The 22,420-nt window shown below is 48.8% G+C and overlaps 1 protein-coding gene across 1 annotated transcript in view; it reads right to left on the minus strand.

Annotated features, from left to right (window-relative positions):
- Positions 1-128: 128 nt before the first annotated feature.
- The window catches only part of LOC143369928 (uncharacterized), a 119,948-nt gene continuing 97,656 nt past the window's right edge, over positions 129-22,420 (minus strand). The window contains exons 6-17 of the mRNA XM_076814437.1: positions 20,216-20,352; positions 17,936-18,224; positions 17,336-17,604; positions 16,408-16,560; positions 14,835-15,029; positions 13,957-14,345; positions 13,096-13,332; positions 11,011-11,190; positions 10,251-10,398; positions 9,289-9,558; positions 8,780-9,114; positions 129-8,395 (exon numbers count right to left, since the gene is read on the minus strand). Coding sequence (XP_076670552.1) covers positions 8,056-8,395; positions 8,780-9,114; positions 9,289-9,558; positions 10,251-10,398; positions 11,011-11,190; positions 13,096-13,332; positions 13,957-14,345; positions 14,835-15,029; positions 16,408-16,560; positions 17,336-17,604; positions 17,936-18,224; positions 20,216-20,352 — 2,942 coding nt within the window. The 3' untranslated portion in view covers positions 129-8,055. The remainder of the gene's footprint in view (positions 8,396-8,779; positions 9,115-9,288; positions 9,559-10,250; positions 10,399-11,010; positions 11,191-13,095; positions 13,333-13,956; positions 14,346-14,834; positions 15,030-16,407; positions 16,561-17,335; positions 17,605-17,935; positions 18,225-20,215; positions 20,353-22,420) is intronic.

Raw genomic sequence — 22,420 nt, forward strand, 5'->3', positions numbered from 1 at the left:
GCCCAATGCAGAGCTAAACTCGCGCGTTTTTCATTGTAGCGGTGATATGTTGAATCTAATTTTTCTATAAAGTGGGGAGTAACGGGAGGCATGGCGAGAGGTGAGGTGTCAGAGACAAAGCATTCGAGCAATCTTCAAAATAATTTATTAAAAATGTCGCATACTCGATATTCGAATCGGTAATCAATAATGGTATAATTAGTAACTATACGCATGTCGTGTGAGCATGTCTCCAGAGGTTCTGTTCAAATCTTTGTTTTCTCATATTTTACGTCCGGCGGTGGTCGATCCCCTTATTGTTCTTACCAGTCATCCCCGTGAGTGTCCTTCGAGTCAAGCGACACGATCTCATTAGCGTTAATTAATCGATCCCCGTCTGCAGCGGGCAAATGAAATTAGATAGGAAGATGCTGAAAGCGTTCGAGCTACCGCGTCATTGAACCGATCCGGGTCACAGAAGTGTCTCATCCTTTCAGTAATGACGTCTCCGCGGGGATTCGTGTTCATTAGTGATAACGAATTACGAATCATGAATGAGTCATTCAGATACTCCTTTTAATACGTTTTCTAGGCTGTGACGTTCGATGCGTGTCGTCGACCTGTAGGACATCCACATTTCGTGTACGTGTCTGCATATAGGTGTGTGTGTGTATGTGTGTGTGCACCGTGTGTTATTGTCCTATTCCTGACTTCAGGCTCACCGTAAACCAGATAATCTTTCCGTTCGTGAAAGTGCCCCGTTCTAGCATCCCGTTAATGATCATTTCGTTGGAATAGCTTGGCGTCAGGAATCGAGAGAAATTCAGGGCCTCGAGGTATCGAGCGTTCCATCTCTTTCATAAACTTCGTGCATCGTGAAGCGACCGAACCTATTCGAAATCATTAAAACGATTCACGGTCCTGTGAACCGTGTCCTCCGTGTTAACGCGAATACAAAACGATTCGGTTGATCCGAGGGGATTGATTGGAAATCATTCTTTCGATTCGAGATTGTGCATGTAAAGAAAGAAGTTCGAAGATATCGACTGAGGTGCGAGCAAATTGCGCGGGAACTTCTTTACCGAGGACAGTTTCGTATACCGACGATCGGTTACATCGTGGTCGCCTCCGTAATTATTTAAAGCAGAAGTGTGATAATTGGTGTCGAATGTGGGAGGAAAAGAGACGTAGAAAAACACGCGATGAGGAGCTTCAAAAAGTAGCGAAAGCTTTTTCTCCTTTAAAAGAAAGCGCACTGATGTACCGACTGTTGGGAAACGCTCCTCGGTTTCGCGCGCGAGAGTCGATAGGGGAAAGCGCTTACTCGTTATATTAAATCGTTCGGAACGATGATTATTGCGGGGCGCCGAAGCGTTCGGAAACAATAAGAGTTCTCGGCAGTATTCGGGAAGAGTTTTGCGCGAGCAGGTAAACCAGGCCTGTTCACTGATTCAGTTCCCGTGAACCAAATCGTTCACAAAGTCGTTGGGAAATGAGAGAATGCATAATAGCTCAAGCCTTTTAAAAAGTAAAGCCCAAATAACTCGCAGCTCCATGGAGTAAACCTGACGGGGTTGAGCGTCGAAAACTGGGAGACGGGAAAATTCAAATGTACCCCAACTGGCCCTTTATCACGACCGGTAATAAAGAAACAGTGAACTCGTAAATCAAACGCGCACATAAACGAAATACCCAAGCGTAAGCGGAGTGGGGACACGCTTCCCGCGTTCCTTGGCGTCCAGCCATGGAGGGGGGATAAGAACATCGCCACATCGCGCACGTGTTTTTCCGCCTCAAGCCCGTCAGTTATTCTCAATTCACGCAATTCTTCAGTTTTGTGGCATAGTGTCGTTCAGTTCAGTGTTTTCACGTTACCACGCGACCGGTTTCACAAGAATCTGTGTATTGCGAAGCGACGGAGGGACCAGTGGTGGACAGGCCTGAGATAAACGCTCCGCGAGTCAGTCGGTGAGTGTTTAACGCCCTGCTTATAAACGTTACTTTCTCCCCTATATGTACGTACCTAGCTCCTTCCCATTCTGCGTTCTTTCGCCAGTATATAATATAAACGGTTCGAGGAATGATTAACTTAATCGTGTTGTGCAGTTTCTCGGTGTTCACGATTATCGCTTCGGCAACACTTAACGCTTACTTTATGTACATGGAATTTTTTCGATTCTGCTTGCACTCTCTCCCTTGTCACGTAACTACGGTTATCTTCTGCCGGTACTCAACGGGCGCATTCAATTAGTGTATTGAAACGAACGTCGGGGGGAGTTGTTTGGTGATTGAAATTCAAGTGTGATGGTCCGTCTACGTTTAGTTAACTGCTCCTTGATAGAAAGTGAGAACGCGGAGGGTTATTGAGTACCGCCAGAAGAGGCTTTCTTTTCTCGCCGATGACAGCGTCTCCGCCACTTAATCCCAGCGCGCTCACGGATATGGTTTACAATCGTAATTAGTAACGTCTAATCGGCTACGTTAGTTAATCGGTAACTTAGATCGTGATCTAGAAATTAGTTAAAATCCATACGTGTACACCTTACGTTTATTTACAATCGAGTCGCTCGTGGGTGACGCGTTGCTTCGCGACCACCTCGTTATTTATTTACAAGTGCCGCTCGCGGGGGGCCATTGATCTCAAGCTTGGGTAGGATCAGTATATATATCTTCATTACTCGCCGCGTCACTTACCAACAGAATCATAATTTCTGGTCACCTACGGAGAAGAGAAATTCTCGATTGCTGTTAAAGCGGTTTCGCACGTATCGCTTGACGGTTGAGTGCCGTCAGTGTAAATGGTAAAAAATATCGTTTCTCTGTTTTGAAATGGAGTTACTTATCGACACTGAAACAAAGTGGCCACTGACATTGGCGCCACTGAACCGTCACGTAACTGGTACGCGTGAATCCGCCTTTATGCTCCCCCGGTTTATTCCGCTCGCACTACAGGGCGTTGCAAGATAGCGACGCACAGGGGGAAACAATTCCTCTGAAAGTGTATTGAAAACCTAAAGTAACTTTTTTTTTTCATCCCCTTTGCAGCACTAATTCAAAAGCCCTTTATTCAACCGTATTTTAGCTTTCATCCATCCAAATGCAATTCGACCCAAACCAGTGGGTTGGGATCGAATCCATCCAGCCTCTTTTGACGAATTAGTATCGATCTCCCGATTCGCGCATCGTCGGTACTACCTCTCACAGCCCGCATAGCTCACTCTTCCCATCGCCAATTACTAAAAACGGGGCAAGCGTCGAAGGTGTATATGTACCGGAGGCACGGAACGCGGGCCAATTAACGCAGTGACCATCGTGCAAACAAGTTACGAGCACGGAGGGCGGTACACGCGATTTATCGATCAATGGCCCTCGCGCTCGGCCGTCTCTAAACAAGGGCCGCGTTTTCGTGCACGATGCCAATAAAGGCTGGATAAATCGCCACCGGGGCCAGCACGATCGGCCCGTTTTGCGTGTCGCTGCGACGGAACCCTTTTACCATTAACGTGCACGCGAGCGCGACCGCAGTGGGGGATATTTCGCGCGCACAACTCGATTCTCCGCGTCCCCTCAATTTTAACTCGCTTCTTCATCTTTGTTTCTTCCCTCGTCGTTGCTGCGTAGCGCGTTTGCGATCGATTTCTATTACGCTTCTTCGTGTTCTAAAACTGTAGAACGTTTGAGGAGACTTGGACGTTCGAGATATATATTTCTGCGGTTTTTATTCTTCGTTTTCTTCACTTTCTCCAAGTGCCGCGACTCTTTGAACGCTCGTAGATCGGGGTGGGGATCGTTCGTGCCCGTTCTGTCGATTATTAGTTCGTGGGAATTGCACAGGGTGTTTTCACTTTAAGTATTTCTAGTATATTTGACATTTCAGGAAAGTGTTTGGTACGAAAGTTGCATTGTTTATTCTGTTGGGAGGCGTTAACGAGATGCAACTTTGATTTTTTAAGTATTTTTAAAAGACCTTAATAACCTTGAAGACCCCCCCACACAAAACTATGTAATTTTTGTAGGAAATATTTTCATGTAATTTTAAATACAGCAGAAATATTTCATCTGAAACACCCTGTATAGAGTATCGTGGATAATCGACACTAGCGAGATTTCTAGCGGGATTGCTCGTTTGTCGGTGAATGTCACACTCGGGGAAAGGGAACCGCGCTCGTGATTGTTTGATTCGAAGCGTTTGGAGAGTTTGAAGGAAAGAAATTGACCATTCGGGGGTATACTCGAAGGATTGAATTTGTTCTGGCTGCAGCTGATGAGTTTCAGCTGCAGGGGTCGAGCGAACCGTAATTCGATTGTAACTGAATTAGGCTGATCTGATTCTTTGTCCATCTAGCGGGGAATCAATGAAGCCTTGTCTCACAGAAATGATGTTCAGTCAATAAATTAATTTCTCAAGAGAATCTATCGTTACGGATTGCTTTCTACACTTCTTTTTCGCTTGGAACATTTTTCCTTCAAATTCTCATCTACTTATCTATCAGGCGACAATTTCCCGTTCAGCTAACGAATAGAACAGTTTTCATTACACCGCGTCGCGCGAAAGTGACTTACAATTAATTACGGAATCTTCCCGATCGGTGCCCGCTTCGATACGATTCTCCACCATCGATGAATTTCACGAAACAACCCTTCTTCAAGAAAATCCTCCGTACAAATCTGTACAGGTTTGTTGGAACTCAGGGCGCATAAGGTACGGAAGAAAACGGAAAAATGGCAGTGAACTCAAGTCCCCGCCAATACCAGGAAGATCTTTCTTGACCGACACCACGATTGCCGGCCTATTTCCTGGCACAGCAGCGCGATCACGGGGGACGTGGAAATAATTCAGTCTTCGATTCTCTGGATCGATTGTACCGACGGCAGTTTCATCGATCGCGCCGGGATGTATCACGCGAGTGAATCGAACCGAGGGGAACGCTCGTACGCCGCGTTTGGCACGGCCGTAGCACAGCGTTCGCGCGCGATTGGTCTCCGCAACGCGAGAAACACAACGATCGATTATGAAAAAATTTATTCGTTGCACGAGCGAGCGAGATCATTCGTAGATTCTTAGTAAACAGTGCCTCGTCGATTAATAGTCGAATTATCGACCGCGCTCGATAAAGTAGGAAACGCAGTGCAGGTGTACCGAGCAACAGCGATCTTCGTACTGCGCATGATTGAACATGAGATGGAGCAGTCTGCGCATGCGTGAACACGAGATGGAGCAGTCCGCGCATGCGTGAACACGAGATGGAGCAGTCCGCGCATGCGCACGCACTGTACACCCTCAATATTCTTAGAATAATGGAAAATTCTATAACATTTTCCACGTATTGATACCATAAGGCTCAATATTGGTCGTCACACCTATAGCGAGTCTTCTCGTGAGGACGAAATCGTGTGACGCATTTAAGCGTCGAGGAAAATTCTCTTTCTTAAGTCGCAATGCTGTGCTCCCGGCTCGATGCTCGCGTGAAACGCGCGCGTTCGACGAAACCCAGCGACACCTCCTTTGCTGCGAGATCTCGTGTTTTATAAAAAAATTTCTTTTGGTAGAATGTTCTACGATGGAATCTTGGGCCCATGATGGGATTACCTTCTGGTAATCGAGAGATTTGTTAGAGAACATTGCTCGTGCGAATGTCGCGATCTTTTCGCGCGCAGGAGGGGTCGGTTTAAGGAACGCCTTTAGAGGACGTCTGCCGCCATTTTTGGCACTACTTAAACCATACAATCAATCAATTCGAGTGAAAAAACGCATACGTTGTAAAGATTGTCTTACGTGAACGTATAATGGAGGGGTTGGTTTCGATTACTGTGGCTCTCGTTCGCGGATCTCCCCGTTTCTTTTTCGTCTCTTAATAATCGTCGAGTGCACGGGGGTGTGAAAGCAGCGAGGAGATGGCGGTGCTTCCGGCTAGCTGACGGCGACCTCGCTATTGCGACGCTGTTTCTCTCTTTTTTTTCTTTCTCCTCCCTTGGCTTTGATTTGTACCTCCTTTCCGGTCCTTCGATTTATGTTTTCCTTCGTCTTCTCCAGTTCTATGCTTATTGGCTAGTAGTAAAGCTGTTTTGCACGGGCCTCCGTTCGCGACTCCCTTATTGCGAGTGAACAAATCGGCTTTCACAGGTCGTATTCATCCGCATTTTTTTTGGACCAATCCATTATTAACTTCACCACATTCGGCCACATTCTTGGACCTCTGATCGTCCTTTGGAAATCTTCCCCAACTGCTAGACCTGTTAGCTATTGAATTTTGAGTTCATCAACCTTGACAGCTGAAGGTGGAGTCACGCGCGAACGTAGGCGCGTGCTGAGACAGCGTTATCCTGATACAAATAGATAAATAATCAATTATGTACAAGTATGAACAAGGTGTACAAGTGACGGCGTCGGGTGGTAACGTCAGATCCTCAAGCCCATCATCCCGCCACCTCGTAGATCCTCGTGGACCACCCTCGGCCGGGTGTAACAATTCTCAACGGAGCACAGCTCCGCGGGGAAGCAGCGTTCCCACTTTCCCACTTTTCCTCGTCGTATATATCACATAATTTCAGGCTACCAATAGTCTCTACCTTTTCGTACTCGTTCATCTTACCCCTAGCGTAATGTAATTATAATTAAGTCGCCTAAACGGTAATCACTCGAAACAGTTTGGTCAGTATCTATTAGTTTGAAGTTTGCTTCGGCCGTCCCGTCGATGTTCGCGCGATCGGCGATCCCTTCTCCCGTTTCCTCTCATAGTTACAACCTTGCCTCTCATTCTGAAGAGTTGGATCCCGAGTCCTCAGGGTTAGATAAAGGAACAGGGAACGGAGGTATCGAACGGTACCGCCGATCCGCGCTGCCTCGACGGAACGCCTCGATTCACCCGAAGACCGTCGCTTACGGTCCGTCGGTCTTCGGTCCCTGGATCAGTGGTCCCGCGGAGGATCGTTCCGCGAGGCTCGCCGAAACAGGGACGGGGAAAGGTGAAGGAGAAACAGGAGCCAGCGTCGAGTGACTCGCGCTGAAAATGGCGCCGTTGTCGGTTCTAATCAATCGGTATCGCGATTGAACGACTAGTGCGAGTTCCTTGCTCGATCCTGCTTGATGCCTCGAGCCTTCCCTCTGGAATGGGAGGTTCGACGGGATTTCACGCTTCTCGATCGACTACGATCCAGGATTAGGGGACGCGCGTTAACTGCCCCATCGATCGATCTCTGAGATTGATGGATCTCTTCGTGGCGATGAACCTTCGATTCTGATTTTGGAAGGATCGATAGGGACCACGGTCTGCGCTAAGCTACACTACCAGCGAAAGGATATTCACCTAGGATTTCATTACTTATTGTCCTCGTTAAAGCAACTCGATAACCCTCTGGGAGCGCGTTGTGACTGGATAATGCGTGAGGTTCGAGGCAACGCGGCCCAGAGGCGAGATTTCACGCGGTTGTCCCTTTTAGCGCGGCCACTCTGTGTACTTTTATCGTCTCCGGTGTGTTTTCCAAGCGGTGAATGTTGGTATCCAGGCAATTTCAAGATCCTCTGTGTCCTTTTTAAGTACCCTATTGTATTTTTATCGATCAGCTACAGAGACGACGGGGATATTAAAAGTGGCCGCGCTGGAAAGGGGCACTGTGTCCAATTCCGATCGAGCAACTAAGGTTTCCCGGTTTCTGGCGGCCTCTAAATTAGCCGCGGTCACGTGGATGGCCGAGAACCGTCCTGGAACCTCCGGAGTGACCTATTTCGTTACGCGAATTCCAGGAGGAGTCTCGGCTAAGCAAAGGGACCAAGAAGCTACCGCGAAAACCCGCCGATCTTCCACTGCTAGGATGACCAGAGTAGCCAGAGGAAAGTGTGCTCGAGACATCGAGCAGCGAGCCATCGAATAGAGCAGGGTTCGCCTCCCCTGAGGCGGACCCTTGGTTCTCTTCTTCTTCGTTCAGGGGAACAGTTCTGCGCGTTACGCGGAGGCGATGGTCGCCGTGGTGACGTCCGATTCAGGACGCCAGACGACGGGCGAGGATGGCCAGGGGTGATCGTCACACGGTGGTGACGCGATCGACCTCGACGTAGCGCACAGAACTGTCGCTGTGTCAGCAGATCACCTCCTTCCCGTCGATGATCGCCGTTTCTGAGGAGATGCTCTTGAGCCGGTGCTGGGATATCGATCGGTTCGCCCGTTGCCTGCAGATGCGCCATGCCACGAAGCAGATGACGCCAAGGATCGTGACCACCGCGAGCAGGCCCAGGCCCAGGTGCAGCGGGGGCAGTCGGAGGAGCATCGAGCAGTGGGTCAGGGCCTCGTCGTAGCCCGAAGGGCAGTGGGAGATACCGTCGCACCATAGAGACGCGTTTATGCACGCGTCCAGCTCCGGGCACCGCTGCACGCAGTCCCGCGGCATTTGCAGCCCTGCCGAGGACGTCGACGAAGGCCTGCGAGCACAGGGGCCTGTCCTCAGGGCTTGCGGGGCACTTGGGGCTGTGCTTAGAACTTTCGGGACTCCTTCATCGTCTTTTCTAGGGCGCTGTTTTTTTATGTAGTGGGTAATAGGAAAATCGACTGGGGAATTGGGAACTAAGAACTAGGACTTGGGAGTTGGAAACAGGGAAGTGAGAATTGGGAATTGGAAATTTAAAAGTAAGAATTCTTTATCCAGAGGAAGACTTAGAATTCCCCAAATCAGAAGTAGAAGGGACAGAATAATTCCCCAAGAAATGCAGGGTGTCCCACCTAAGACTGGACACCCTGTAAAAGCAATCGGAACGCAATCTCCCCTCCAGGCAAGTCTCCCCCGCGGAAAGCATCGAATCTCTTACCTCCTGGTGAGCTCGAGCCATGTGATGGAGTACGAGTCGGGTTCCTTGATAATGAACTCGACAGCGATGGTCCTGACAGGGTCCTGACCCGGCGCAAGGATCATGGCGTTGCTGCTGACGGCCCAGCCGTCGCTGAACACCTCCACCACGTGGTGCCTGTACTCTGGGGGCGGTTTCGGGCACACGGACACGTGAATCGCGCCCCCAGTGTGCACCACGATGCGGTTCTTCGTCGCGCACTTGCTCGCATTCGACATTATCGTGCCGTGCATCTTCACGTAGAGATACTGGCTGGGGCCTGGGTCGATCAGCCAGGGATGCTTCTCGCAGTTCTTCTGCAACAGACGTAGAATTGATCGTCGAAGAAACTGATCCCGTGGAATTCTCCAACAAACACCTTCCAAATGAACAGCCGAATCTACTCAATCTATTCAAAGCTACCGAGCGAAGCCTCTATTCTTCGCAGTCTACAATCGAAATCTCCCACTCCGCCCGCTACAACCCCTCACCTCATCCTCATCAAGAATAGGCGATTTGTACTTGATCTCCCCAGAGGGTCCCCTGACCCTGCGCTTCTGCAGGCACGGGCTAGCCTTCACAAAGTCCCAGGTGCCCTCGAAGAAGAGGTTATTGTAGTCGTCGAGGGCGTCCATAGCCAGCACCGTGAAGTGCACCTCGACTATGTTCGACGTCGACTTGACGTTCATTGGCAGGGAGCGGTTCGAGCAGAAGCAGTCCCTCTGAACAGGCGGCGCGTTCGACCACGGTGAGTCCAGCACCTGCGAACACAGATCCCAGGGGCTCGATATCCTCTCCCATTTGCAAGCTAATCGCGCCTCTATCGCGCGATCCCCTAATCGATAACGAGCCGAAACTGACACCTCGGTCCTTCGATTTATTTCACCCACAGTTACCCCGGTCCCAGTTGATCACCGCTCAAGGAAGCAAATCCCCGGTGAAGTTGCAAGGAGAACGCGGTCTCGTTAATTACACCAGCGCGAACATTAATGGGGAAACTATCGACGGCGGGGAAACTTTAAATTAAAATCGCTATCGGTGCCGGGGAAGTATCGCCGGGACCAAGGGATGGCAAACTTGTTACGTGTCTTTTAGTTACGAGCTTACCGAGATTGATTAACGGCGCTACTCGATGCGTTGGAATCCCAGATCTCCTGAAATCTAAAGGGTCACCTTGCACCCGTATAAAATTAACCGATTTATAGACGACTTTGATTAAACTACCGGATGCGCAGTCCAAGTGCAAGTTCCTCTCGCGCGGGTTTGGAGGGATGTATAAAGGGCGCTCGAGGACTGCGCGAGCTCCCTGAATCTTGCTGAAAGGGATCGCTTGGCGAAAGAAAAAAGTCGAGCTGGCCCAGAATTACGGAGAGATTGAGGCGCATCCTCTAATTATGTGGACGGTAGGCTCGCGTCAAAGGGTGGAAAGACAGAGCAGTGGTTGGCCTCGTACCTTCACAGAGAAGTTCTCGGTGCCGATGCACAGCAGCCGATTGAAGTCCTGGCTGGAGACGCTGCGGCACGTCCGATTCCCGTTCAGAAGCCTGTTGAACCTGAGCTTCACGATCTCGTCGTGGTCGCCCTCGAACCGGTACACGCAGCTGGAAAATCCGTTCCAACGCTGCACTTTCCGCCTGTTAATCGAATCCGGCCACGGCTGGCCGGCCGCGCAAAGGAATCGCTTTCCCCGGTCGATAGCGGCGCCCGGAGGTGATTGCTGTGCGGTGCACGCCGCTTCTCCACCGAGCAGGACGTTAATCGGCGACCGGGCAAAGCGATTCCGATGTCAGACAAGGCACGGCCGAGCTTCTCGCTGGATTATCAAGCGCGCTCGAGCGGACGGACGACGCTTTCCTGCGAGATCGGCGCGCGGAGTGGTCGATCGAACCTTAACTGGGCAAGACGAGTTGACTCGTCGCTGGGGCATTCACTCGTGGTGGGTAAAACGAGGAGAGGGACCGCGGAAAAAGAGGGTTTCGGGTGAGATTCCTCGTTCCTGATCCCACATTAGTTGGACGAAAAGAATTGCTTAGCCTTCCACTGTTGCCAACGCTTGCAGGGCGCTATTGCTCGCTAACACGCTGGGATTGGATGCAGCGGATTCTACTTTTTCATTGATCCTTCGCGTTGAAGGGAGTAAACGGGAATATTTCTCTAATGGAACACGATGTAGTGGTTCTGTGCTTTAATATCCAGAGGAACGCGATCCTTACCTGATATTTTTCGCCCCACCACGGCCGTAGAGGAAGATATCGCGAGGTGCCTGGAACCTTCGATCAGAGTAGTGATCGCGACTGCGGCTGTAGAAGATCCTCGAGCAGGGCCCGCTCCCGTACGGGTCACCATCCTGGTGCAGGTCCACGAACTCGTAGAGGGCGCGGAAATTTACTGGTCTGGGGGCATAGAGGAATCCCAGGGTAATAGCTCTGTCCCCTAGGTCCCAATCAGTGTTTGCCAGGCAATTCTCTACGCGCGACGCGGGACTGTTACGCGTCGTCTGACGACTATCCTCCGCCCTCGATTTACTTCTATTTGAAGCTTCGCTTAGAGTCCCTGGCAGTTTAAATAGTTTCGCTACGAGGGAAGTTATTCTGCCTCCATGCGAGGATAGGACTTTTCGATCAAGAAATTACGGAGTTTTAACGGGTTAATAAGTGCCAGGGGAGGTGGCGGTGGTTTCAAGCGGAAAGGATTAACTAGACCGTGCGACGCATCCCCGTTCCACGGTTGACCACCCGTTCTCCCCGTCGGTGTCTTCAGGGGCTTCCATGGAAAATAAAATGCAAATAACCCGTTGGCGTGGCCCCTCACCGCGATGCCGACAACCTGCCCGCGATAATTACGGAAATAACCATCGATGCACGCCGCTATGCACGACACGGGTGATGGATCAGCTATTCTGAACGCGTTTCACGCGCTGCGAGTGAACCGGGATTAAAAATGGCCCTACCCACTCGCAAGCGGAGGCAAGATATTAAAATATTCGACGGCCCCCGTACATCTGCTGCCCCGCCGCGGATTATTTGTTCGTCATTTATAAAACGCACAGCCTTAACGATCGGAATGCACTTTGCACCCTCATGCTGCACTTTTCACCCTCTGATCTTCGTGCAGACCCTTCGCGGAAGGTTTACTTATAATTTATAAAAGCGAGCGAGACGTACCCTTTCACTCGCGCGAACATTCCTCCGCACTTTTGCATTCAATATTATTATAATTATTATTATTATTGCGCGGGTATAGTACCCTTTAATTTACAATGATAAGAATTAAAGGAAAAGGATTACATATCAACTAAAACTAAAGCTATCCCCGACGGTAGTGGAACCTCCTACCTCCCCCCTGCAAAAACCACCCTTAAAAGATCAACGATCCAGGCAGCTCTGCGAAGGATCGACAAAAAATGCGTGCAAGAGTATAGTTTTCAATTAACAGGCTTGATTATTGGAGCGAGGAACGAGGGAGGCTCGAATACTCCAGGCTCGCACATTAATTGACGAGAAAGGCAAACGAAATGCTTGACTAAGGGGAGGAAAAGAAACGAGTCGGCTAATTAAACGGGAATCAATTCGCGTTCACTGCTAACGCGGGCGAATTGGAAGGTTTCTTCCTCGATGATTCTTTGTTCCGATACGTTTGAAACATTTCCATATAAATAACCGATACTAGGTGGAAGAAACGGGAGAAAGACGAGGGGGAGCGCAGATATTGCCGCGTGTCGCCGTAAAGCCGGCTGCATTCTTCGCGTGCAACGTTCTGTATCGATTCGATGGGTCGATGTCGCCAGCGAATTCCCACGGAATTCGCATTCAAAGCCACCGCCGGTGTGCTCGACAGAGAAACGCGCGAGGGTGGATGCACGGCTGCGGGTGCATAGAAATATCGCGTAATTTGAAAGGGTGTTGACCTTGCGGGGGTGTGAATTTTTCATCGATTGGCAGGGGGTGAGGTTTGGGCTGAGGAAGACCACGATCTTCCAAATGAAGATCGCAAAGTACTTAAATCGCTGATCCTTTCTAATTTCTGCTAATTACGAAACGGTCGTTCTCCGTTCGATTTCGCGAGGTGCGCTTAAAGGTGCGAGGGTGCCTTTTCCCGTGAAAAATCTCTTTACAAGCTCAATGGAGGGAAAGCGTAATAGCGCGGTGTGTCGATCGATATCGCGAAACGCAGGTGGAACAAAACGGCCCGCGGAGTGTTGCAGAGGGGGCTTGTAATTGAAACGGAAACCACTTTTTTCCATCGACCCACCCCCGGAGCACTCTGCCGCTCTGTGTCCGCGATCGAGTTGAACTCGCCTGAGAGCCGTCGACTCGACCATTCGCATCTCGATGGTCAGACTGCTCCCGCTGGACACGAAACTCTCCCCCAGCGAGCAGGGACGGCTTGTGTTCTGCAGGATCGCGTGGTCGCAGGTCCTGGGCACCTTGTCCTTGCAATAGCGTGCTAGAAGGGTGGTGTTCCCCGAGGGACGCGCCACTAGGAGGCGCGAGGGCTCGCCTGACCTGTCCGAGTGTCGTTGGTGCTCCTTCTCGCTGTTGACAGGGGACAGTAGCTCTTTGGTTATGTTGTGTGGGCTGTGATAGGTCTAGGCCAGTGATGAGCATCCCGGGAACTGTATTTGGCTCGTCAGCCACTGACCCGCAATTGTTTTAATTGTAAATCCTAGTCAGGAATAACAAGTTCACCTCATAAATTAAAATTCATTGATTAGTATATTTAGGTATTTAATATTGCGGCCCGCGTAGAGTATTAGCTTTCCACTGTTGGCACATCGAAGGTTGCTCATCACTGGTCCAGAGTTTGAACTAGTTACACGCCAGCTTACAAGTACACTAGCTAAGTTCAAAGACGAAGTGGTCTAAACAGTCGCGATGGTGGTCTTCCCAGAGTTACCTATCCTTCGTCTTCAAGGGTCACGGTACTATCCCACAGTTAAGATTGCAATCAAAGCATTCCCTCAACCGCACCTTCGAAACTCCTTCACGCCACCTAATAAAAAGCCCAACCTCCACGCCCCCTTCATCGAGAAAACCAAGAAACCTACCGCATTCGAGGAAACTCCTTCTCTCCAACCACCACAGCGACCACCAAACCAACCCCCATCCCCTACCACTACTCTAATCCATCCACAGTTAATCAGAGACGACGGAACAGACCAGGCAAGGTCGTTGCACTCGGACAAAGGCATCATCTCGCCGTCCCAGACCATGAGGGTGGTGGAGCAGTCCTCGTCGCCGCTGGTCAGGCTGGTGCCCACGTGAAATTTGAGGATGGACAGCCAGACGCGGAACTGCGGCTGCGGCGGCCTTGGCGCTGGTCTCCTCCACACGGTCCCGGGCCTCTGCTCCGGGAACTTCGGCAAAGGGCGCGGCGGCGTCGGGCTGGGCGTCATCGGGCCAGCCCCGCGAAGGTGGTACAGGCACGTGCTGTTCCTCGGCAGGGAGTGCCTCGGCGACGCTAGCACGCCGCCTCCGCTGCCCTGTAGCCAGAACTCGCAGTGCTTGTTCTTAGCGTACGTCGGCGTGTCCGCGTCCACGAACTTCACCTGCAACCGCATTCGTTTGCTCCTTGCAACTAGCTTTACAGTCTGGAGTTCGCGTGCTTCGATCTAATCGCGTCCTTTCAACCTTTGGAGAGCCTGGACTCTGGCCTCCAGGGGTGGTTAACCCGTGGAACTTGCAAGTGGGTTCTTGCTAGTTCGTTGCTTTTATATTAGAGCTCGATCTGGACTTCTGAGGTAGTGGACGGAATTTGGTGATCGCAGAAATTGTATTTGATAGCTGAATGAGGATTAATCCTTTTCCAATGGAGTCCACGAGCGGTTTCTGTCTCAGAATGAGCTAGAAACTTGCGGGAGCTGATTACAAGTCAGTTAGGAGGGTGCTAGAGCTCTTTGTACCCAGTGAAAAATGGCCGCGGCTCGGGCTATACGTTTAAATGGGATCCATGATGCAGGCGGCGCTTTAACGAGGCGTAGGTGCGAAGCACACCTGTTCCGCGGCTCCCTGAATGTTTGAAGAGAATTACCACGTACTTGCACTTCTAATTGAAAGCCGTGGAGAGAGTGGGGAGGCGTGGGGTGCAGGAACGTGCCGTAAGGAGACGTGGTGAACTCGACGAGGATCTCCGTGCCGCTGCTGGTCGCCTCTGGCACCGGCTCCCCACCGCCGCAGAATTTCAGGATCACTGGATCACGGGTCGTGTAGCCGTCGTACACGGTCACGTAGTCCTGTGGAGAATAGAGTCCTCCTGCCATTCACAATTCGCTTTACACCGAAGTAATATTCAACGCTCTTGAGTTATTCTAAGAAAAATTGTATATTTGCAAAAATTTGTTTACTACTGCATAAAAAAAAGTGGAAAACAGTGGCGCCTCCTACAGTCAGATAAAAGTGTCATTTTCCCTTGAAACTTTACAAGAGACTCTAAGGTGAATGTCCCAATTTCTGCTCATCTCCCCATTTCTGCTCATTTCGTATTTTTCTTATTATTATAAGCGTCACGTTTGTACTATAGTTGCAACAAAATAATTGTAAATTATTTGAACATTTACGCGAGTGTTGCACGAGCTTGGGGCTAATCAAAGTGCAGCATAAGCAACGAAACACTTTTAAAATGAGAGACACATGATTTTTTGACCGTATTTTAGCTGGTTGTGGTAAGGAACAGGGTCGCTATTCGTATTCGATAATTGGGCAGAGAATAGTTTTTGCAGTAAAAGTTCTTATTTATTAACAAAAACAGATACCGTATTGTGCTCTGGATGTAGATTTTGTACTATTTTTTATTAGTTTAAGAAGAAAACGGGTGATTAGGTTTAGGTTTTCATGAGCATAAATACGGACATATAAAGTTTAATATTTAATTACAAATTACTAATAGTTAAACATCTTGAAATATTTTTCTCAAATAGTTTCTGAATTGCTTGATTTATTATTAAAGAATTAATCAATTACTCCGCAAATTTTCATCACAAACAAATTTTTTACACCTTCTTTCCGACGAGTAACCTCTAAAATGAGTAGAAATTGGGACGTGCACCTTATTACTGCTCGAAAACCTAACATGTCTGGTCTGTCCAGTGAATAAACACCCCCGCCCCCAGTGAATTTATTCAACCAAGTTCTTTTTAAATTTTCATTTAGTTCAAGGTAAGCCTTGTTATTGTTGATTTCGTTAGGTGTTCATTCATGCGTCAAGAGAAATCGATTTAGTTCATCGACTTGGTCAAAGCCCTCTAATTTCCCCGCCTCTAAATATCCGCCGCACTAGAAACACCCCGTGCAGACCGTCGAAAGCCACGGCGGGCCGATAAATCGCCCTTATCTTGCGCGCCCGCACAGCTGCGGGCATGGCCCCCGAATTTACTCGCCCCCCGTTGCACGGTGGCCCTCTATGGCGCGAGGATCGGCGAGTTTGCGAGCGGCTGGAGCGATTCATGATTTAAGAAGGCCACTGGCCCGCCGGAATTGGCCATGCAAAGTAACGGGCTCGCGTTCGATTTTATCGGCGAGGAACGGTCACGTTCGCCTGCTTCCTCCGGCCTCAGTGGCCTGGAATTTATACGCGCGGCTGGCTAATCCAATTCTCCTCGCGGGTCCACGTACCTGAACCTCGTCGCAGTCCTTCCACAGCCGAAGCTCCCGCGGAGCCGACTCCGCCTGGCTGGTCGACCTCGCCCTTATGGCCACCAATTGGCCACGGGGTTGTTTCACCGAAATTAAAGCGTGCTTGCCCGCCGGGACGTCGTGCTGCCTCACCTGCATCCACACGCGATTCAGATGGAACGAGCACGGGAATTGTGCTCTTTCGAGACCCAGCCCACCCATTTTTGCAGCTGCGGTGTTCTTTTATTTAGGAGCTTGGTAGCGTTCGCTCTACAGGGGATCGTAGTTCCCTGGGAATAACTCGGGGGAATATGTGCTCTATAAACAACTATTGTTTCAATTGAATTTTCTTATTCCCTTTATGGGGCTTGTGTTGGGTTAAACGATGGTTGTTTAAAGAATAGGACTCGTATTACGCTGAGCTATTTAAATAGCTCCTCGTATTAGGATACTGTAGGAGAAAAATGGAAACCCGGGCCACGGGATTCGAACCCAAGATCCGCGGGTCCTCCGCTTATTGCTGAGCCGCGTTACCGATTCCCCAACGCTGACTCCCCGAGGACTCTATATTCCGGACTTTACTTAAGGCGCGCCACCTATACTGCTCGGCACAATTTTTTGCCGAGTAGATATATGATTATGTATACATCAATTCAAACATGTTGTATGTGTCAATCGCAAACCATAGATCGTTCCCAAACGCCGAATGCCTACGAATGGTACTACCACTTTCAGCCTTCCTACCCTTCCACCCCCCAGATGAGAGGGTTCCCCGTTAACCACTGGGAATAAGAAGTCCTCCGGGAACTATGGCGCTGGAGAAGAGTTAAAGTATCCCAGCTGCCACTTATCCCTCTCGATATCCCTTGTTTATGGGTGCAGCAGCTGAAAAGTTTTCAGGAGGGGTGTCCCCGACGGGCTTACTCACGGCGTAGTAGCAGGTGAGATTGCGGGGGTAGAGCCCCGGGAAGTTGGGCGACTGGAGCCTGCAATTCTTCCTGTCGCAGTCGCTGAATATGCGCGAGCAGTAGGTCCCGGATATCAGGTCGCCGAGGAACTGCTCGTTGCTGGGCTTGCTGGTCGATGCCGGCTGCTCCACCATCTGCACGGGCATCGCCATCGAGCTGTTGGCGAACTCACTGGACGTGGACGTCGTTGGCTCCGTCGAAGCTGGCGTCCCCGTCGCGTGCGTTATCCCTGGACCAGGGGTAGTTCCAGCGTTTAGGGGTGTCTTTGATTTTAGTAGGTCTCAGATTTCCATAGCTTCTTGCTCGCAATTCTAATCTATCCGTAGCCATTAAGGACGAAATGCGCACCCTGCTTTTTAATTCCCAATACCACCCCTATCTCTCAAAAGATAGTGAAAATTTAAATACCATCGTACAATTTTCCCGAAAGCCGCGAAGTAGACACGTGTCTCCCCGATTCCCACCCACCCGCGATCATCCTCGTCGAGGCAGAACCACACGAGGCTGATTTGGAATATGCTGGAGGGAAAAGGAATGCTATCTCGCGGAGTTTTACGTACCCACGAACGGATTCCCGTAGCGCACCACGGCGTCCGACTTCCTGATCATCTTGTACGCCATCCTGAAGTCGAAATTGAATCCCGTCTGATCCTTGCTGAGCCTGAGCAGCTTCAGGGAGATGGAGACAGCGGGCGTCTCGCTGTAGTAGATCGCTGGGCCCCAGGAGGTCCCGCACCAGAGGCCCCCGACGTCCGGACGCTGGGCCTCAGATATTTGCAGGGACCCATCCGGGCAGCCCTCCGCCGTGAACGACACGAATTTGCCCAGGGTGAAGCTGTCGAACGTCAACTGAAATCAGGGGGAACAGGTGAGCGTGACCTCAACTGGCTAGAAACTTTGTGTCAGAGATGGACAAAATTTTTATTTAAATAAAATTTAAAAAAAAAACGAATAAAAATTAAAGAAATGATTCCTCGTGTGTTGAATAAAGTTGATCCGGGTTAAACGTTTCAATTTCAGCGTCGGATAAATTTTTTAACTTCAACTTTAACTGTAACTTTAAGTTTAACTTTAACTGTAACTTTAAGTTTAACTTTAACTGTAACTTTAAGTTTAACTTTAACTGTAACTTTAACTGTAACTTTAACTGTAACTTTAACTGTAACTTTAACTGTAACTTTAACTGTAACTTTAAGTTTAACTGTAATTTTAACTGTAACTTTAAGTTTAACTGTAACATTAACTGTAACTTTAAGTTTAACTTTAAGTTTAACTTTAAGTATAACTTTGAGTTTAACTTTAAGTTTAACTTTAACTGTAACTTTAACTGTAACTTTAACTGTAACTTTAACTGTAACTTTAACTGTAACTTTAACTGTAACTTTAACTGTAACTTTAACTGTAACTTTAAGTTTAACTTTAAGTTTAAGTTTAACTTTAAGTTTAACTTTAAGTTTAACTTTAAGTTTAAGTTTAACTTTAACTTAAAGTTGCATTCGGTTTCTTCACTCTCTTAGGGTGAATCAGTGCTCGATTCATAGTTTGCAGAAGCAAGAAGCAGTGTCCTGTGCAGCATCGATATCAAGAAAGCTCCCCTCCCGAGGGAGAGCCGCTCTATAGATGAGGATATTGGTGTCGCGACAAACTTGCGAGGCAAATCAATGTCTCTATTCTCTATTCCCCTTCAACTGCAAGTGGCAGGGGATGCTCGATCACAGAGGCACTCTAAGTGGCTCCCAACATTCTGGAAGCGTGCCCCGAGCCGCCAAGGAAAGGGAAAAGCGCGGGACGGTTTTCGAATACTCCCGGCAGTTGTTTTTCATCCAATTCCTTCGGAACGATGGACGAGGCTGCCTTTGATGGGAACGGCAAACACGTTAGAACAGCCGTGTAAATAATTTGGCAGCGTGTGCGGCAAAGTTTCATCCCGGGGTGAAACTTTTCGGGCATGAAAGCTATTCGAGGATGGTTCTCGCAGTCGGACCCGGGCAATCCCGGCAATTTCCGTTATTAAAAATTCCGTCGTTCGTTCTTGTTCGCCTGCCAACGGCTCCGCCTCTCCCTGTGAACGGCAACCTCCATTTCTTCCTTTTTGCCGGCGCTGTTGCAACGGAAACCACCGTCCCGCGTCCTTTAATGGCCACTGCTGTGTTGCCACTAATTCGCGAGTAGACGAAAGGACCTTCGAAATTAGCGTGCAGAGAGCACGTTGGGAATTACGAGGAGCTCTAATTCGCGCAAATGCCGCGTGTTCGCTTGCGAATGATTAAGCCGAATTGAAAGAAACTTGGATGCCCTTTACGCGAGTACTTCGCGTCACGAAAATTAATACCATTTATACCAGCGTTCTTCAACCCTTTTACATCTGCGGACCGGCGAAATGAGAAGAAACATTTCGCTAAGATGAGACGGCTGAGACGGAAATGAAAACCAAAGCAGATAGAATTTTATTTATTAAATCTAATGTCGTAAAATTCCAATTTAATTTAATTTAATTTTTTTTTTATTTTTAGGAGTCATTCTAGTTTAAAGATTTTTTTCTCGACGAATGCAACGTATAACGAAATAAATCCTTTCGGAATTTATTAAGCTACTCTTATACACCACCGGTTGAAGAACACTGCTTTATCAGGTATAAACGAGAAAAATTGCTCGACGAATGCGCAGGAAAAGTGGCGCCACTTGAATCTTCATTCGCTGCTTAATTCACCTCCGGTTAGATAAAATGCTCATCTTGAAACGGAGCTCCCACTGCCTTCTCTCCACGTCCGCAAGTGTGTTCGTGCCGCTCGAAAAGTTTAAATATCAGGGGATTACTTAGGCGTTGAAGGAGAATTTACCTGAACGATGTCCCCAAGATCGCCACCGGGCGCGCTGAATGTGAGCTTGCAATAGTAAGGCACCTTGTCCTCCTTCGGTCGATGGAGCTCCAGGTCGTACGTTTTCCCCACGTCGCCGTAGTACGTTTTGTTGCAGGCTGCGACACGAAAGAGAAGGCGGGGTGAGAGTGGGGGCTGGGGGAGGGCGCGGTCTTTCAGTCTCAATCTTTCAGGGGAGGTCTCTCTATCAAAAGTATTACTTCTGCCCTGAAATCGGAATTCTTCTTTTAACGCGACGCGGATAAAGGCGCGGGGTGTACAAAGGGGCGCGCGCACTTTCAGTCACACTTGGACACAAAGGCCCAGGGCGCCTTTCTATCAGAAGCTGGGCCACGACGCTGCAGATATTATTGCACAGTTTCGTTTTTTCCATGGGTAATCTCATCAGCGGGCCGGGCGATCGGGGGTAGCAACGTTGCGGAGCTTCTAGAGATCGAGGGGTGGGTAATTGAAAGCTGTGCTTCGTAATCGTCCAGAGTCTTCTATTACTCGGGAATTTCATTACTCCAGAGCTGAGAAGTTCTTATTCCATGCTTCTTGCTTCTGCAAGTTGAATATTGAAGGCGAAAAACGGAACCTCGGGTGGTGGGACTCGAACCTAAGATCTACGGGTCCTCCGCTTACTGGGCAGCCGCGTTACCGGTTCCCCCAACGCCCACTCCCCGAGGTTACTCTCGTTCGGACTCTACTTAAGGGGTCATGCTCAGTGAGGAGGCCGAAAAAAGGGTGGTCTTTGGAAATTTTTTACTCCAAAGCTATAACACATTTCTCAAAAAATCTTTTTTCCTTTTAAGGGTTGAATTATTTTTATTTAAAATTATTTATCAATAACTGAGTTATTGTCCATCACTGGATAGGTCTCTAACCGGCGTCGTGTAATGCGAAATTACTTCACAATTTAATTTATTTTCTATTTTGAAATAAATTAACCCTTCAGTGCCCAGTATGACGTATACGTCACATAATTTTCGAGCGTGTAAGAAAACGCGATACGTAGTAAGTAATGGGTTAAAGGGACTGAAAGAGTTAATTTAATTTTGTACGAACGACTAATTTTTTTTTTTGCCTGTGCCAAGGGGCCGGGCAAGTGACCTCTGTGCCACCTCCGCTACGCCCCATTCCCTTTCACTTTAATTCAGACAAACGTAGTACAACGATCACGCCCAGCTACCCATTGTATCGTAATTTCCAGTGCCCACTGCAAACACCTCGCTCTAGTTTTCCCTTGGTCGGCAAGGAGAGCAAACCGATTCGTTTCCATTGAAAATCCCAACCACTGTGCCAAGCGCCCCGTGTAATCGCGGGTCGATTGGATCGCGGGTGGGGTGGATTACCGAGGCAGGTTGCAGCCAGATCAGAGAGAATGCCAAGGTAAAGAATCGGCGGGAAGTGTTGGATGAATTATCGATGCCCTTGGGTGGTTCCGTACTGAATTCAATGGAGACGTCTTCTCGCCTGCTTTCGTTCAAGTTTAATGGAAAGACACGGAGAGGAAAGCCAGACGAGGGTGAGCCGGCCGCACATGGACCTGGCGCGTTTCTGCCATTGCGCTGGTCGTGGGGCATCGATCACGCGAGGTTATCGAGGGCAATCATCGCGTCGCGTGGATATCGAGGCCCTCCGCGCTAATTCGCCTGTAAATACCCGTATCGTTTTTGAAACCTGTCCAATCGAGGACGTCGCGAGTCGCTGGACGATTCCCGGCGATACGATTTCACCAACTCTGCTCGTCGAAATAGCGAGGGGCGTTTGGGTGAGCTAATAGAGCCATTTCGGGAGAGACGCGCCACATTCTTTCTTTGGCTTGTGAAGTATTAAATAAATACAACTGGAAGTTTACGTAAACGCGGTTTAATTATTTATTTAAATCTCTTTAACAAAATATAACATTAAGTTTATAAACAGTTTATTTTAATATTAATAAGCTTTCTAAAAAAACGTGGAGAAAGCGCATCTCTCCCTACATTGGGGGATAGATGCACCTGCGTAAAAAAAAACAGTAAAAAATGTTAAAACATGTTATTATGCCGAGAGAAGTAACTACTGTCCCTATTTAAACCAGTAATAGTAGTTAAACCGTTCACAGAAATATTTCGTACGAAATCCAAGGCAATGAAAAGATTTTTCTGTTTTAATGCAGTTAAAAGATCGATGTGTATTAAGAGC

Source organism: Andrena cerasifolii, chromosome 6 (genome assembly GCF_050908995.1).
Source record: "Andrena cerasifolii isolate SP2316 chromosome 6, iyAndCera1_principal, whole genome shotgun sequence".
NCBI classification, from domain to species: domain Eukaryota; kingdom Metazoa; phylum Arthropoda; class Insecta; order Hymenoptera; family Andrenidae; genus Andrena; species Andrena cerasifolii.